Source organism: Magallana gigas, chromosome 3 (assembly GCF_963853765.1).
Source record: "Magallana gigas chromosome 3, xbMagGiga1.1, whole genome shotgun sequence".
In the NCBI taxonomy this organism is placed as follows: Eukaryota; Metazoa; Mollusca; class Bivalvia; order Ostreida; family Ostreidae; genus Magallana; species Magallana gigas.
The window spans coordinates 4816849-4834163 of NC_088855.1; the positions used below are offsets into that span (position 1 = coordinate 4816849).

At 42.9% G+C, this 17315-nt stretch overlaps 2 protein-coding genes across 2 annotated transcripts in view; one reads left to right on the forward strand and one right to left on the reverse strand.

Moving 5' to 3' along the window:
* Positions 1–17315, forward strand: part of LOC105339124 (dihydroorotate dehydrogenase (quinone), mitochondrial) — a 270339-nt gene that overhangs the window by 210232 nt on the left and 42792 nt on the right. The gene's annotated exons all lie outside the window — the stretch shown is intronic.
* The window catches only part of LOC105339126 (mucin-3B), a 39137-nt gene continuing 23867 nt past the window's right edge, over positions 2046–17315 (reverse strand). The window contains exons 3-8 of the mRNA XM_066077690.1: positions 5048–17244; positions 4879–4949; positions 3679–3833; positions 3538–3585; positions 3361–3439; positions 2046–3240 (exon numbers count right to left, since the gene is read on the reverse strand). Of these exons, the coding sequence (XP_065933762.1) occupies positions 2346–3240; positions 3361–3439; positions 3538–3585; positions 3679–3833; positions 4879–4949; positions 5048–17244 (13445 nt within the window). The 3' untranslated portion in view covers positions 2046–2345. The remainder of the gene's footprint in view (positions 3241–3360; positions 3440–3537; positions 3586–3678; positions 3834–4878; positions 4950–5047; positions 17245–17315) is intronic.

The window sequence follows — 17315 nt, forward strand, 5'->3', positions numbered from 1 at the left end:
ATCGATTATTCCGAGTCCTCATTTTTGAAGAAAAAAAAACCCGAAAGTAAAAAAACCCAATAAAAACCAACAATTAGAACGTAACAACAAATATAACGTGCGAGTACCCATTATTGCCGGAAAATACACAATTTTTCTCTATTACTCTCTTCGTGTAAGCTGCATGTCATGTAAAAATGTCTTGGCAAATCTCTACACTGTTCACTTATTTAATTTGAGGAATAATTTTTGTTTTATTTTCATCTGTAGTGTCTGGGTCAACTTTATGCAAAACTCTATCTCTGAGAGTAGCATTTGGCACTTTAAATATCATTGATGCCCTTTTCACTGAAATTTTCATATTCTTTAACCATTTTGTATGCATTTGTGAAATTTGTTGGGGAATACATTCTGTTATTGTTTCTTTTTGGAAACGGGATTAACCTAACAATAACACAAAACAAACTTTAAATGCTATAAGGAACTTTACTTCTCGTAACTTTAAATTATCCTTGATTGGCCTTGAATATTTAAATCAGATCATATGAATTTCATTGACTGCATGGACTGGATGTCAAGAAAAGAGACAACCGCTGTTATATTCTTAAATTTTAGGTTTAGACGAGTATTTGGCCATTTTCATCTGTAACTTTATTTGGGAATAAGAAATCTCAGCAATAGTTGAAAATAAAATTTGAAATAAAAAATGTTACCTTTTTTGATCGCATTATCGGCTACTGTATAGTAAGAAGTGATGCCACTTATCGTAGTAAAAAAAAATTTTCACGGAATGCCTAGCCTAGAACCTAATCTCGAGAAATACGCGAAGAAAACAAAAGGGACACGACTCAAGGACCGTAACGAATTTAGGACCTTCGACGATATATAACAAGTAAGTAGAAAAAAAGTAATTTTGGATAAGCTCACGTAACGAAAATTGCTAGACTATCGAAAACATATAACGACACTTCTTGAAATCGAGCAAACTGACTATTAATATAATTTTTAAATGATAAACAAAATATTGCAATTGTCTGCTTCTTATCAGATTCACAGATTTTTTGGGTCAAACTTTCAAACGAAACTTCTTCAACTGCGTTAATATAAGTAACTTGATGCATGCAGATGGTGTTGTAAATTACTACAGAGTAAAAGATATGAATAAAAAAGGTTAGTTTGAGATGCATCTCGTTCAGCTACTTAAGAGTGTGTTTTATATCGTTTTCATAATTTTAAAACAGTTCTTTGTTATGTGTTATGTGCAGATGACAGGTTGTGTCACATGTGAGTGTCCCCCTATTTTAGAGCACTGATCATACATTTTTAAAGCGCATTTGAGGTTCATTTTTAAAACATATAGTTATTGTACTAAACCTTAAGTTATAAGTTAAAAAAAAATTAGTTGATATATCCTGAAGTAAAAATTATATGACTACTTTATTCTAATTAATGAAATAATTGAGAGAGGGATCAGTATTATTCCAATCTAGGTCTATATCAATTCTATGATATTATTGTGCCTAAATTCTTTTCATGATTTTGTTGGCGAAGTGATACCGTGACCCTCTATCAAAACCAAAAGCAAAAAATTGACAATCTTATTAAATTCATATAGTAAAAATATCGAAAAAAAGATCCCTCCCCGGCAGATGAAATCCCCCCAACCAACCCGAAATAGTCTGGATCAGCGCATGACTTCCCCCATATCCAAAGAGTTGCCTTTTTTTAACATATTGATTTTAGATATGAAACAAGGCAAGCTTATGGATTGATCTGTATTCTTTAAAATATGGCTCGATAGTGCATTCGTAAAATATTTTTTGAATAATATTAATTTCCTTGGTACAGAGTTGAGTATAATATCTAAATTTAAATTTCAATTGAAATAATTTGAATGTCTAGACTTAGTTACTTGGTTCGTAGTTTTGAGAATCTTGATTATACATATATTTATATAAGGAAAAAGTTAAATAATTAATTCTATTGGTGTCGAGTATATTATATGAATTAAAGCTTCTTTTTTTTTTGCTCAGCAGTAAAATAACTTCGTATACATGTACCTTTAAATAGGCAAATTTATTGAAATAATGTAAAATGCAATCCAAAATGACAATATTATACATATAAATTACATAAAAAATATATTACAATATGTAAATTCAATGTTTAAACAAATGTAAAAATATAGCATCTTCAATATTATCACAAATATGTATCGCCCATACAATCATCAGAAAATAAATAGGTTATGTCTATTAGATCAAAGAGGCAACAGAATCATTTACTCTGTCATGGAAGAAAATGAAATATTGAATCGTAAAGTTTCTTAATGCCCCCCAACATCATTGTAACATTACACAGAACCCCTAACAGTCCGATTCGTTCTTGGACTGGTCCTGTGGGAATATCTTGGTCACCAGACTCCGCCACACTTCTCCGTGTGGGTTGTACAGTTTGTCCTCGTTTTGCTTGGCAATCTCGCTCAGTTTTTCTTGTAACTTTGACTTGTTGACTTTGAGAGGCTGGTTTGACTTGTAGATTTTAGGCTTTTCTGGCTTTGGCAGGCGTTTGCTGAGAGGAACATACGGCCTGCCTTTGCTTCGTCTCTTACGACCCTTCTTTACGGGTTTGGTGCCGCTTGTCTCGGTAGAGGCGCCCTTTGACGTTCCTTCCGACGTCTCAGACATACCTTTCGATGAGGTGGCATTATTACTGTATTCTGGCGAAGTTTCAGATTCTTCATCAGAAAGGTCTGCGGAGGAAACTGATCTATCCCGAGATGAAGCACCACTTGATTTCGGGGATCTCACTCCTTGAGACGCTTTGTCAAGTGCGTCCGCTTGTGCTGACGTTGAGGGTCTATTGGCTAGGTTGCTGGACATTTGTGAAGCAACATCCGGTTGCTTTTCCATTGGGGGCGTTATTTTATCGTAGCTTGGTGGTCTCTCTTCTGGAATAGATGCCTCGTGACAGAACTCGTTGAGGTAGGCTAGGTTATCCGGTGTCGGTAACATGTCTTTTTCTTTTGCCAGTCTTGCTTTTCTGATATGAGGAAGGGTGTCCTCTCGCGTCCACATGTGAGTGCTTGGTGGGACCATTCGGGTTGCCGCCACAAAAGACGGAATCTCGAACTTATATTCGGTATTGTGATATTCGTCGTCATCATCCTGTATGGAGAGGTCTTCTGAGGAGTGGTAGCTGCCCGTTTCCGAATCTTCTTTGAGAGGATCCTTGTGCGCCACTTTTCGTTTCCTCCGAAATCTGTTAAGAAAATAAATTGAAAAGAAATTTGAAAATAAATTGAAAAGAAAATAGGAAACATTGTTTCTTTGTTAGAGTGATATAAAATCCAAATAAAATCGTAACGAATCCACATTTTACCTCTTAAAGGCTAAAATAAGACAAATTGAACACAGAATCATGAACAACAGGCTTATCGCTGTGACCACGCCGATGATGACTGAAAAAGAAACAAATGTAATGATATAGACAATGCACACTAGAACAATAAAAACATGTCAAAAGCAGGTAGACTTTATGACTTTGAAGAGCACTTACTGGCAGCGGATGAAGAAGAATCGGTTTTCTGTATCTCGGTCTTGGTTACTGTAACATACAAAAATACTTTAACAGCTACTTATTAAACGAGATAAAAGTTTTCAGTCTACATTTTTTAGTACATGAAGACAAAACACTTACAATACACCAAAGTGGAACCAACTATTATAGGTAGAGTTTTTGGTGCATTTTGAAGAGTTGACTTCACTCGTGTTACTAAGTTGTCGTCACTTCCTGTCAGATGTATGTGTGATTTTGAATAGTATACCTCACTCAACACATGTATACTTCCATTGCTGCAAAAAATCAAAGTTTGAAAATAAGCACTATCAAAAATTCTAAAGGATACTCGAGCTTAATGTTTGCACAAGCACAAGACAATATAAGTTATGGCATGTTTATTATCTAAATGTTTACTATAAATAAATCTACATGATATATTAACATCAGTTCATTGAACAGTTGACAGAAAGGTCTATCTAGGAAACCTTTTTAATGATGCTGTGCAAATGTAAGCATAAAGTTACGTCGAGTGCCGACTTTAATCATTTAACTTTTGTGCCCATTTTCCTAGTTACAGTGTTCAGTGAATTTATGCTCAAAATGTTGTAAAGTATCATAATGCAGCATTATACTCTGCGCATGAATATGTTCAATTTTCTGTTACTGTTATATAAAGCAGTGGAGATATATTTTGGCTAAAATAATAAAACTCATTTTATCCATGAAATAATAAAAATTAGGAGAGTATTTAATTAAATAATCTTGTCAAATTCTATAAAGTATTTCGACTGTAACTGTAACAATTACGTTGCCATTTGAACTCCTAAATCTCAAATCAATCGGTCTTACAAAAGGCGCAAATTGATGTATGTATTTTGAATCTCCGTCTACAAAATGGTAATAAATAGGTGAAATAAATCTATTGCTATATTTTTAATAAAGTGAATAGGGTGACACATCCTAGCCACTAAGGTGCTGCTAGCTTACTATTTCTTACCTCCCTTGGCTGTTGCACAACATGTAATGAACATATCAATATAAACAACGTAAATAAAAAAGACAAACTAGTTATTTCTTTGATTCGCCCCAATTAAGTGGAAGTGTGAGAAAAATGATTCATTGATAGTTATGTTTCACAGATGGAAACCAATATCAAATGAGAATCACCCAGTAAGACACGGTCAATGACCTGGAATTATAAGATCACACAATTTAATGTTTCCTAAAAAGTATTGACTGAAATACTCCGTCGATTTAACATTAATAATTGTTGCCTGAACTTTTTGCATAAATCGTTTATCTAGATTGCATATAGAAAGTAAAGAAATAACTATTTACCTGAATGATGTGACTTTGCTTGAATTATAGTATGTTGATTCATTATTCCCGCTACTAAGAATTCTGTCCAACTGAAATCAATTTTGAACAATGGATATATAACGAAATCATTCTACGAGCAATACATATTTTAGAATAACAGCACTACAATATATAACCACCATCATACCTCTGTTTCAACCATTTTAGCTTTGTCTTTAAATGTTGACGAACTACTATTTGCTAATTCTGGATTCCATGGTTCGTTTAATATCAGCTCAACATAGAGTGTGACAACTTCGGGATCCATATAGATATCAGTAGTAGTGGCGCTCGTAGTTGTTGATGGCGAAAATGTTGTTGAAATCAAGGACATGTTTCCTGCAGTTGTAACTGAAGTAGATGTAGTGTCTAATGTTGATGTAGCCACTGAAGTGGTTGTGGCGACCGATAATGTTGATGTAGCCACTGAAGTGGATGTGGTGTCCGATAATGTTGATGTAGCCACTGAAGTAGATGTGGTGTCTGATACTATTGATGTAGCCACTGAAGTAGATGTGGTGTCCAATACTGTTGGTGTAGCCACTGAAGTAGATGTAGTTTCTGATACTGTTGGTGTAACCACTGAAGTAGATGTGGTGTCTGATGCTGTTGATATAACCACTGAAGTAGATGTGGTGTCTGATACTGTTGGTGAAGTCACTGAAGTAGTAGATGTGGTGTCTGATGCTGTTGATATAGACACTGAAGTAGATGTGGTGTCTGATGCTGTTGGTGTAGCCACTAAAGTGGATGTGGTGTTTGATACTGTTGGTGTAGTCACTGAAGTAGTAGATGTGGTGTCTGATACTGTTGGTGTAGTCACTGAATTAGTAGATGTGGTGTATAATACTGTTGATGTAGCCACTGAAGTAGATGTGGTGTCTGATGCTGTTGATGTAGCCACTAAAGTGGATGTGGTGTCTGATACTGTTGGTTTAGTCACTGAAGTAGTAGATGTGGTGTCTGATACTGTTGGTGTAGTCACTGAAATAGTAGATGTGGTGTCTAATGCTGTTGATATAACCACTGAAGTAGATGTGGTGTCCGATACTGTTGATATAGCCACTGAAGTAGATGTGGTGTCTGATACTATTGGTGTAGCCACTAAAGTGGATGTGGTGTCTGATACTATTGGTGTAGCCACTGAAGTAGATGTGGTTTCTGATACTGTTGGTGTAGTCACTGAGGTAGATGTGGTGTTGGATACTGTTGTGGTCTCTGTCGACGAGCCTGCCAGTGATGATGTTTCAGGAGCAGTTGAAGTACTTTCTGTACCAGAACTTGCAGAGTTTTCAGTAGAGATTCCTTCTGTAGAGACCGATGTGGCCTCACTTGTACTCTCCTGACTTGTGAGTGTAGAAGTCAATGTTGTTGTTTCCTGCGATGTTGGCAATTGTGTACTTTGTTGTGTGGTCGACGAAGTTTCGCCAGTGGTTTCCGTTGAGCTTGTAACGGAAGAAGTTTCAGGCTGTGTTGCTGACGGCGTTGTTGTTTCTGCAGTCAAGGATTCAGTGCTTGTCTCGCTGGTGGTAGTGGTGAACGCAGCTGTACTTTCTGCGCTACTGGAAGATGTTGTTGAGGGCTGCTCAGAGGAAGTTTCCGACACTGACACCTGGCTGGTGGTACTTTGTTCAGTTGATAAGCTAGTTGAAGTAGTACTTTGTTCACTTGCTGGGCTAGTAGATGTGAAACTTGTTTCCAGGGTTGTTGTGTCCGTCTGTGCACCTGATTGTGTGGTAGTGGATTCTTCCGAAATGGTAGAGCTTGAAATAGATTTCGTAGAAGTAGTGGCTTCTGTGGTGGTCTCTGTCGACGAGCCTGCCAGTGATGATGTTTCAGGAGCAGTTGAAGTACTTTCTGTACCAGCGCTTGCAGAGGTGTCAGTAGAGGTTCCTTCTGTAGAGACCGATGTGGCCACACTTGTACTCTCCTGACTTGTGAGTGTAGAAGTCAATGTTGTTGTTTCCTGCGATGTTGGCAAATGTGTACTATGTTGTGTGGTCGACGAAGTTTCGCCAGTGGTTTCCGTTGAGCTTGTAACGGAAGAAGTTTCAGGTTGTGTTGCTGACGGCGTTGTTGTTTCTGCAGTCAAGGATTCAGTGCTTGTCTCGCTGGTGGTAGTGGTGTACGCAGCTGTACTTTCTGCGCTACTGGAAGATGTTGTTGAGGGCTGCTCAGAGGAAGTTTCCGACACCGACACCTGGCTGGTTGTACTTTGTTCAGTTGATAAGCTAGTTGAAGTAGTACTTTGTTCACTTGCTGGGCTAGTAGATGTGAAACTTGTTTCCAGGGTTGTTGTGTCCGTCTGTGCACCTGATTGTGTGGTAGTGGATTCTTCCGAAATGGTAGAGCTTGAAATAGATTGCGTAGAAGTAGTGGCTTCTGTGGTGGTCTCTGTCGACGAGCCTGCCAGTGATGATGTTTCAGGAGCAGTTGAAGTACTTTCTGTACCAGAACTTGCAGAGGTTTCAGTAGAGGTTCCTTCTGTAGAGACCGATGTGGCCACACTTGTACTCTCCTGACTTGTGAGTGTAGAAGTCAATGTTGTTGTTTCCTGCGATGTTGGCAATTGTGTACTTTGTTGTGTGGTCGACGAAGTTTCGCCAGTGGTTTCCGTTGAGCTTGTAACGGAAGAAGTTTCAGGTTGTGTTGCTGACGGCGTTGTTGTTTCTGCAGTCAAGGATTCAGTGCTTGTCTCGCTGGTGGTAGTGGTGTACGCAGCTGTACTTTCTGCGCTACTGGAAGATGTTGTTGAGGGCTGCTCAGAGGAAGTTTCCGACACTGACACCTGGCTGGTGGTACTTTGTTCAGTTGATAAGCTAGTTGAAGTAGTACTTTGTTCACTTGCTGGGCTAGTAGATGTGAAACTTGTTTCCAGGGTTGTTGTGTCCGTCTGTGCACCTGATTGTGTGGTAGTGGATTCTTCCGAAATGGTAGAGCTTGAAATAGATTGCGTAGAAGTAGTGGCTTCTGTGGTGGTCTCTGTCGACGAGCCTGCCAGTGATGATGTTTCAGGAGCAGTTGAAGTACTTTCTGTACCAGCACTTGCAGAGGTTTCATTAGAGGTTCCTTCTGTAGAGACCGATGTGGCCACACTTGTACTCTCCTGACTTGTGAGTGTAGAAGTCAATGTTGTTGTTTCCTGCGATGTTGGCAATTGTGTACTTTGTTGTGTGGTCGACGAAGTTTCGCCAGTGGTTTCCGTTGAGCTTGTAACGGAAGAAGTTTCAGGCTGTGTTGCTGACGGCGTTGTTGTTTCTACAGTCAAAGATTCAGTGCTTGTCTCACTGGTGGTAGTGGTGTACGCGGCTGTACTTTCTGCACTACTGGAAGATGTTGTTGAGGGCTGCTCAGAGGAAGTTTCCGACACTGACACCTGGCTGGTGGTACTTTGTACAGTTGATAAGCTAATTGAAGTAGTACTTTGTTCACTTGCTGGGCTAGTAGATGTGAAACTTGTTTCCAGGGTTGTTGTGTCCGTCTGTGCACCTGATTGTGTGGTAGTGGATTCTTCCGAAATGGTAGAGCTTGAAATGGATTGCGTAGAAGTAGTGGCTTCTGTGGTGGTCTCTGTCGACGAACCTGCCAGTGATGATGTTTCAGGAGCAGTTGAAGTACTTTCTGTACCAGCACTTGCAGAGGTTTCAGTAGAGGTTCCTTCTGTAGAGACCGATGTGGCCACACTTGTACTCTCCTGACTTGTGAGTGTAGAAGTCAATGTTGTTGTTTCCTGCGATGTTGGCAATTGTGTACTTTGTTGTGTGGTCGAAGAAGTTTCGCCAGTAGTTTCCGTTGAGCTTGTAAGGTAAGAAGTTTCAGGTTGTGTTGCTGACGGCGTTGTTGTTTCTGCAGTCAAAGATTCAGTGCTTGTCTCGCTGTTGGTAGTGGTGTACGCAGCTGTACTTTCTGCGCTACTGGAAGATGTTGTTGAGGGCTGCTCAGAGGAAGTTTCAGACACTAACACCTGGCTGGTGGTACTTTGTTCAGTTGATAAGCTAATTGAAGTAGTACTTTGTTCACTTGCTGGGCTAGTAGATGTGAAACTTGTTTCCAGGGTTGTTGTGTCCGTCTGTGCACCTGATTGTGTGGTAGTGGATTCTTCCGAAATGGTAGAGCTTGAAATAGATTGCATAGAAGTAGTGGCTTCTGTGGTGGTCTCTGTCGACGAGCCTGCCAGTGATGATGTTTCAGGAGCAGTTGAAGTACTTTCTGTACCAGCGCTTGCAGAGGTGTCAGTAGAGGTTCCTTCTGTAGAGACCGATGTGGCCACACTTGTACTCTCCTGACTTGTGAGTGTAGAAGTCAATGTTGTTGTTTCCTGCGATGTTGGCAATTGTGTACTATATTGTGTGGTCGACGAAGTTTCGCCAGTGGTTTCCGTTGAGTTTGTAACGGAAGAAGTTTCAGGTTGTGTTGCTGACGGCGTTGTTGTTTCTGCAGTCAAGGATTCAGTGCTTGTCTCGCTGGTGGTAGTGGTGTACGCAGCTGTACTTTCTGCGCTACTGGAAGATGTTGTTGAGGGCTGCTCAGAGGAAGTTTCCGACACCGACACCTGGCTGGTTGTACTTTGTTCAGTTGATAAGCTAGTTGAAGTAGTACTTTGTTCACTTGCTGGGCTAGTAGATGTGAAACTTGTTTCCAGGGTTGTTGTGTCCGTCTGTGCACCTGATTGTGTGGTAGTGGATTCTTCCGAAATGGTAGAGCTTAAAATAGATTTCGTAGAAGTAGTGGCTTCTGTGGTGGTCTCTGTCGACGAGCCTGCCAGTGATGATGTTTCAGGAGCAGTTGAAGTACTTTCTGTACCAGCACTTGCAGAGGTTTCAGTAGAGGTTCCTTCTGTAGAGACCGATGTGGCCACACTTGTACTCTCCTGACTTGTGAGTGTAGAAGTCAATGTTGTTGTTTCCTGCGATGTTGGCAATTGTGTACTTTGTTGTGTGGTCGACGAAGTTTCGCCAGTGGTTTCCGTTGAGCTTGTAACGGAAGAAGTTTCAGGCTGTGTTGCTGACAGCGTTGTTGTTTCTGCAGTCAAAGATTCAGTGCTTGTCTCGCTGGTGGTAGTGGTGTACGCAGCTGTACTTTCTGCGCTACTGGAAGATGTTGTTGAGGGCTGCTCAGAGGAAGTTTCAGACACTGACACCTGGCTGGTGGTACTTTGTTCAGTTAATAAGCTAGTTGAAGTAGTACTTTGTTCACTTGCTGGGCTAGTAGATGTGAAACTTGTTTCCAGGGTTGTTGTGTCCGTCTGTGCACCTGATTGTGTGGTAGTGGATTCTTCCGAAATGGTAGAGCTTGAAATAGATTGCGTAGAAGTAGTGGCTTCTGTGGTGGTCTCTGTCGACGAGCCTGCCAGTGATGATGTTTCAGGAGCAGTTGAAGTACTTTCTGTACCAGCACTTGCAGAGGTTTCAGTAGAGGTTCCTTCTGTAGAGACCGATGTGGCCACACTTGTACTCTCCTGACTTGTGAGTGTAGAAGTCAATGATGTTGTTTCCTGCGAAGTTGGCAATTGTGTACTTTGTTGTGTGGTCGACGAAGTTTCGCCAGTGGTTTCCGTTGAGCTTGTAACGGAAGAAGTTTCAGGCTGTGTTGCTGACGGCGTTGTTGTTTCTGCAGTCAAAGATTCAGTGCTTGTCTCGCTGTTGGTAGTGGTGTACGCAGCTGTACTTTCTGCGCTACTGGAAGATGTTGTTGAGGGCTGCTCAGAGGAAGTTTCAGACACTGACACCTGGCTGGTTGTACTTTGTTCAGTTGATAAGCTAGTTGAAGTAGTACTTTGTTCACTTGCTGGGCTAGTAGATGTGAAACTTGTTTCCAGGGTTGTTGTGTCCGTCTGTGCACCTGATTGTGTGGTAGCGGATTCTTCCGAAATGGTAGAGCTTGAAATAGATTGCGTAGAAGTAGTGGCTTCTGTGGTGGTCTCTGTCGACGAGCCTGCCAGTGATGATGTTTCAGGAGCAGTTGTTGAAGTACTTTCTGTACCAGCACTTGCAGAGGTTTCAGTAGAGGTTCCTTCTGCAGAGACCGATGTGGCCACACTTGTACTCTCCTGACTTGTGAGTGTAGAAGTCAATGTTGTTGTTTCCTGCGATGTTGGCAATTGTGTACTCTGTTGTGTGGTCGACGAAGTTTCGCCAGTGGTTTCCGTTGAGCTTGTAACGGAAGAAGTTTCAGGCTGTGTTGCTGACGGCGTTGTTGTTTCTGCAGTCAAAGATTCAGTGCTTGTCTCGCTGTTGGTAGTGGTGTACGCAGCTGTACTTTCTGCGCTACTGGAAGATGTTGTTGAGGGCTGCTCAGAGGAAGTTTCAGACACTGACACCTTGCTGGTGGTACTTTGTTCAGTTGATAAGCTAGTTGAAGTAGTACTTTGTTCACTTGCTGGGCTAGTAGATGTGAAACTTGTTTCCAGGGTTGTTGTGTCCGTCTGTGCACCTGATTGTGTGGTGGTGGATTCTTCCGAAATGGTAGAGCTTGAAATAGATTGCGTAGATGTAGTGCCTTCTGTGGTGTTTTCTGTCGACGAGCCTGCCAATGATGATGCTTCAGGAGCAGTTGCAGTACTTTCTGTACCAGCACTTGCAGAGGTTTCAGTAGAGGTTCCTTCTGTAGAGACCGATGTGGCCACACTTGTACTCTCCTGACTTGTGAGTGTAGAAGTCAATGATGTTGTTTCCTGCGAAGTTGGCAATTGTGTACTTTGTTGTGTGGTCGACGAAGTTTCGCCAGTGGTTTCCGTTGAGCTTGTAACGGAAGAAGTTTCAGGCTGTGTTGCTGACGGCGTTGTTGTTTCTGCAGTCAAAGATTCAGTGCTTGTCTCGCTGTTGGTAGTGGTGTACGCAGCTGTACTTTCTGCGCTACTGGAAGATGTTGTTGAGGGCTGCTCAGAGGAAGTTTCAGACACTGACACCTGGCTGGTTGTACTTTGTTCAGTTGATAAGCTAGTTGAAGTAGTACTTTGTTCACTTGCTGGGCTAGTAGATGTGAAACTTGTTTCCAGGGTTGTTGTGTCCGTCTGTGCACCTGATTGTGTGGTAGCGGATTCTTCCGAAATGGTAGAGCTTGAAATAGATTGCGTAGAAGTAGTGGCTTCTGTGGTGGTCTCTGTCGACGAGCCTGCCAGTGATGATGTTTCAGGAGCAGTTGTTGAAGTACTTTCTGTACCAGCACTTGCAGAGGTTTCAGTAGAGGTTCCTTCTGCAGAGACCGATGTGGCCACACTTGTACTCTCCTGACTTGTGAGTGTAGAAGTCAATGTTGTTGTTTCCTGCGATGTTGGCAATTGTGTACTCTGTTGTGTGGTCGACGAAGTTTCGCCAGTGGTTTCCGTTGAGCTTGTAACGGAAGAAGTTTCAGGTTGTGTTGCTGACGGCGTTGTTGTTTCTGCAGTCAAAGATTCAGTGCTTGTCTCGCTGTTGGTAGTGGTGTACGCAGCTGTACTTTCTGCGCTACTGGAAGATGTTGTTGAGGGCTGCTCAGAGGAAGTTTCAGACACTGACACCTTGCTGGTGGTACTTTGTTCAGTTGATAAGCTAGTTGAAGTAGTACTTTGTTCACTTGCTGGGCTAGTAGATGTGAAACTTGTTTCCAGGGTTGTTGTGTCCGTCTGTGCACCTGATTGTGTGGTGGTGGATTCTTCCGAAATGGTAGAGCTTGAAATAGATTGCGTAGATGTAGTGCCTTCTGTGGTGTTTTCTGTCGACGAGCCTGCCAATGATGATGCTTCAGGAGCAGTTGCAGTACTTTCTGTACCAGCGCTTGCAGAGGTTTCAGTAGAGGTTCCTTCTGTAGAGACCGATGTGGCCACACTTGTACTCTCCTGACTTGTGAGTGTAGAAGTCAATGTTGTTGTTTCCTGCGATGTTGGCAATTGTGTACTTTGTTGTGTGGTCGATGAAGTTTCGCCAGTGGTTTCCGTTGAGCTTGTAACGGAAGAAGTTTCAGGTTGTGTTGCTGACGGCGTTGTTGTTTCTGCAGTCAAAGATTCAGTGCTTGTCTCGCTGGTGGTAGTGGAGTACGCAGCTGTACTTTCTGCGCTACTGGAAGATGTTGTTGAGGGCTGCTCAGAGGAAGTTTCAGACACTGACACCTGGCTGGTTGTACTTTGTTCAGTTGATAAGCTAGTTGAAGTAGTACTTTGTTCACTTGCTGGGCTAGTAGATGTGAAACTTGTTTCCAGGGTTGTTGTGTCCGTCTGTGCACCTGATTGTGTGGTAGTGGATTCTTCCGAAATGGTAGAGCTTGAAATAGATTGCGTAGAAGTAGTGGCTTCTGTGGTGGTCTCTGTCGACGAGCCTGCCAGTGATGATGTTTCAGGAGCAGTTGTTGAAGTACTTTCTGTACCAGCACTTGCAGAGGTTTCAGTAGAGGTTCCTTCTGTAGAGACCGATGTGGCCACACTTGTACTCTCCTGACTTGTGAGTGTAGAAGTCAATGTTGTTGTTTCTTGCGATGTTGGCAATTGTGTACTTTGTTGTGTGGTCGACGAAGTTTCGCCAGTGGTTTCCGTTGAGCTTGTAACGGAAGAAGTCTCAGGCTGTGTTGTTGACGGCGTTGTTGTTTCTGCAGTCAAAGATTCAGTGCTTGTCTCGCTGGTGGTAGTGGTGTACGCAGCTGTACTTTCTGCGCTACTGGAAGATGTTGTTGAGGGCTGCTCAGAGGAAGTTTCAGACACTGACACCTGGCTGGTTGTACTTTGTTCAGTTGATAAGCTAGTTGAAGTAGTACTTTGTTCACTTGCTGGGCTAGTAGATGTGAAACTTGTTTCCAGGGTTGTTGTGTCCGTCTGTGCACCTGATTGTGTGGTAGTGGATTCTTCCGAAAAGGTAGAGCTTGAAATAGATTGCGTAGATGTAGTGCCTTCTGTGGTGGTCTCTGTCGACGAGCCTGCCAATGATGATGCTTCAGGAGCAGTTGAAGTACTTTCTGTACCAGCGCTTGCAGAGGTTTCAGTAGAGGTTCCTTCTGTAGAGACCGATGTGGCCACACTTGTACTCTCCTGACTTGTGAGTGTAGAAGTCAATGTTGTTGTTTCCTGCGATGTTGGCAATTGTGTACTTTGTTGTGTGGTCGATGAAGTTTCGCCAGTGGTTTCCGTTGAGCTTGTAACGGAAGAAGTTTCAGGTTGTGTTGCTGACGGCGTTGTTGTTTCTGCAGTCAAAGATTCAGTGCTTGTCTCGCTGGTGGTAGTGGAGTACGCAGCTGTACTTTCTGCGCTACTGGAAGATGTTGTTGAGGGCTGCTCAGAGGAAGTTTCAGACACTGACACCTGGCTGGTGGTACTTTGTTCAGTTGATAAGCTAGTTGAAGTAGTACTTTGTTCACTTGCTGGGCTAGTAGATGTGAAACTTGTTTCCAGGGTTGTTGTGTCCGTCTGTGCACCTGATTGTGTGGTAGTGGATTCTTCCGAAATGGTAGAGCTTAAAATAGATTTCGTAGAAGTAGTGGCTTCTGTGGTGGTCTCTGTCGACGAGCCTGCCAGTGATGATGTTTCAGGAGCAGTTGAAGTACTTTCTGTACCAGCACTTGCAGAGGTTTCAGTAGAGGTTCCTTCTGTAGAGACCGATGTGGCCACACTTGTACTCTCCTGACTTGTGAGTGTAGAAGTCAATGTTGTTGTTTCCTGCGATGTTGGCAATTGTGTACTTTGTTGTGTGGTCGACGAAGTTTCGCCAGTGGTTTCCGTTGAGCTTGTAACGGAAGAAGTTTCAGGCTGTGTTGCTGACAGCGTTGTTGTTTCTGCAGTCAAAGATTCAGTGCTTGTCTCGCTGGTGGTAGTGGTGTACGCAGCTGTACTTTCTGCGCTACTGGAAGATGTTGTTGAGGGCTGCTCAGAGGAAGTTTCAGACACTGACACCTGGCTGGTGGTACTTTGTTCAGTTAATAAGCTAGTTGAAGTAGTACTTTGTTCACTTGCTGGGCTAGTAGATGTGAAACTTGTTTCCAGGGTTGTTGTGTCCGTCTGTGCACCTGATTGTGTGGTAGTGGATTCTTCCGAAATGGTAGAGCTTGAAATAGATTGCGTAGAAGTAGTGGCTTCTGTGGTGGTCTCTGTCGACGAGCCTGCCAGTGATGATGTTTCAGGAGCAGTTGAAGTACTTTCTGTACCAGCACTTGCAGAGGTTTCAGTAGAGGTTCCTTCTGTAGAGACCGATGTGGCCACACTTGTACTCTCCTGACTTGTGAGTGTAGAAGTCAATGATGTTGTTTCCTGCGAAGTTGGCAATTGTGTACTTTGTTGTGTGGTCGACGAAGTTTCGCCAGTGGTTTCCGTTGAGCTTGTAACGGAAGAAGTTTCAGGCTGTGTTGCTGACGGCGTTGTTGTTTCTGCAGTCAAAGATTCAGTGCTTGTCTCGCTGTTGGTAGTGGTGTACGCAGCTGTACTTTCTGCGCTACTGGAAGATGTTGTTGAGGGCTGCTCAGAGGAAGTTTCAGACACTGACACCTGGCTGGTTGTACTTTGTTCAGTTGATAAGCTAGTTGAAGTAGTACTTTGTTCACTTGCTGGGCTAGTAGATGTGAAACTTGTTTCCAGGGTTGTTGTGTCCGTCTGTGCACCTGATTGTGTGGTAGCGGATTCTTCCGAAATGGTAGAGCTTGAAATAGATTGCGTAGAAGTAGTGGCTTCTGTGGTGGTCTCTGTCGACGAGCCTGCCAGTGATGATGTTTCAGGAGCAGTTGTTGAAGTACTTTCTGTACCAGCACTTGCAGAGGTTTCAGTAGAGGTTCCTTCTGCAGAGACCGATGTGGCCACACTTGTACTCTCCTGACTTGTGAGTGTAGAAGTCAATGTTGTTGTTTCCTGCGATGTTGGCAATTGTGTACTCTGTTGTGTGGTCGACGAAGTTTCGCCAGTGGTTTCCGTTGAGCTTGTAACGGAAGAAGTTTCAGGCTGTGTTGCTGACGGCGTTGTTGTTTCTGCAGTCAAAGATTCAGTGCTTGTCTCGCTGTTGGTAGTGGTGTACGCAGCTGTACTTTCTGCGCTACTGGAAGATGTTGTTGAGGGCTGCTCAGAGGAAGTTTCAGACACTGACACCTTGCTGGTGGTACTTTGTTCAGTTGATAAGCTAGTTGAAGTAGTACTTTGTTCACTTGCTGGGCTAGTAGATGTGAAACTTGTTTCCAGGGTTGTTGTGTCCGTCTGTGCACCTGATTGTGTGGTGGTGGATTCTTCCGAAATGGTAGAGCTTGAAATAGATTGCGTAGATGTAGTGCCTTCTGTGGTGTTTTCTGTCGACGAGCCTGCCAATGATGATGCTTCAGGAGCAGTTGCAGTACTTTCTGTACCAGCACTTGCAGAGGTTTCAGTAGAGGTTCCTTCTGTAGAGACCGATGTGGCCACACTTGTACTCTCCTGACTTGTGAGTGTAGAAGTCAATGATGTTGTTTCCTGCGAAGTTGGCAATTGTGTACTTTGTTGTGTGGTCGACGAAGTTTCGCCAGTGGTTTCCGTTGAGCTTGTAACGGAAGAAGTTTCAGGCTGTGTTGCTGACGGCGTTGTTGTTTCTGCAGTCAAAGATTCAGTGCTTGTCTCGCTGTTGGTAGTGGTGTACGCAGCTGTACTTTCTGCGCTACTGGAAGATGTTGTTGAGGGCTGCTCAGAGGAAGTTTCAGACACTGACACCTGGCTGGTTGTACTTTGTTCAGTTGATAAGCTAGTTGAAGTAGTACTTTGTTCACTTGCTGGGCTAGTAGATGTGAAACTTGTTTCCAGGGTTGTTGTGTCCGTCTGTGCACCTGATTGTGTGGTAGCGGATTCTTCCGAAATGGTAGAGCTTGAAATAGATTGCGTAGAAGTAGTGGCTTCTGTGGTGGTCTCTGTCGACGAGCCTGCCAGTGATGATGTTTCAGGAGCAGTTGTTGAAGTACTTTCTGTACCAGCACTTGCAGAGGTTTCAGTAGAGGTTCCTTCTGCAGAGACCGATGTGGCCACACTTGTACTCTCCTGACTTGTGAGTGTAGAAGTCAATGTTGTTGTTTCCTGCGATGTTGGCAATTGTGTACTCTGTTGTGTGGTCGACGAAGTTTCGCCAGTGGTTTCCGTTGAGCTTGTAACGGAAGAAGTTTCAGGTTGTGTTGCTGACGGCGTTGTTGTTTCTGCAGTCAAAGATTCAGTGCTTGTCTCGCTGTTGGTAGTGGTGTACGCAGCTGTACTTTCTGCGCTACTGGAAGATGTTGTTGAGGGCTGCTCAGAGGAAGTTTCAGACACTGACACCTTGCTGGTGGTACTTTGTTCAGTTGATAAGCTAGTTGAAGTAGTACTTTGTTCACTTGCTGGGCTAGTAGATGTGAAACTTGTTTCCAGGGTTGTTGTGTCCGTCTGTGCACCTGATTGTGTGGTGGTGGATTCTTCCGAAATGGTAGAGCTTGAAATAGATTGCGTAGATGTAGTGCCTTCTGTGGTGTTTTCTGTCGACGAG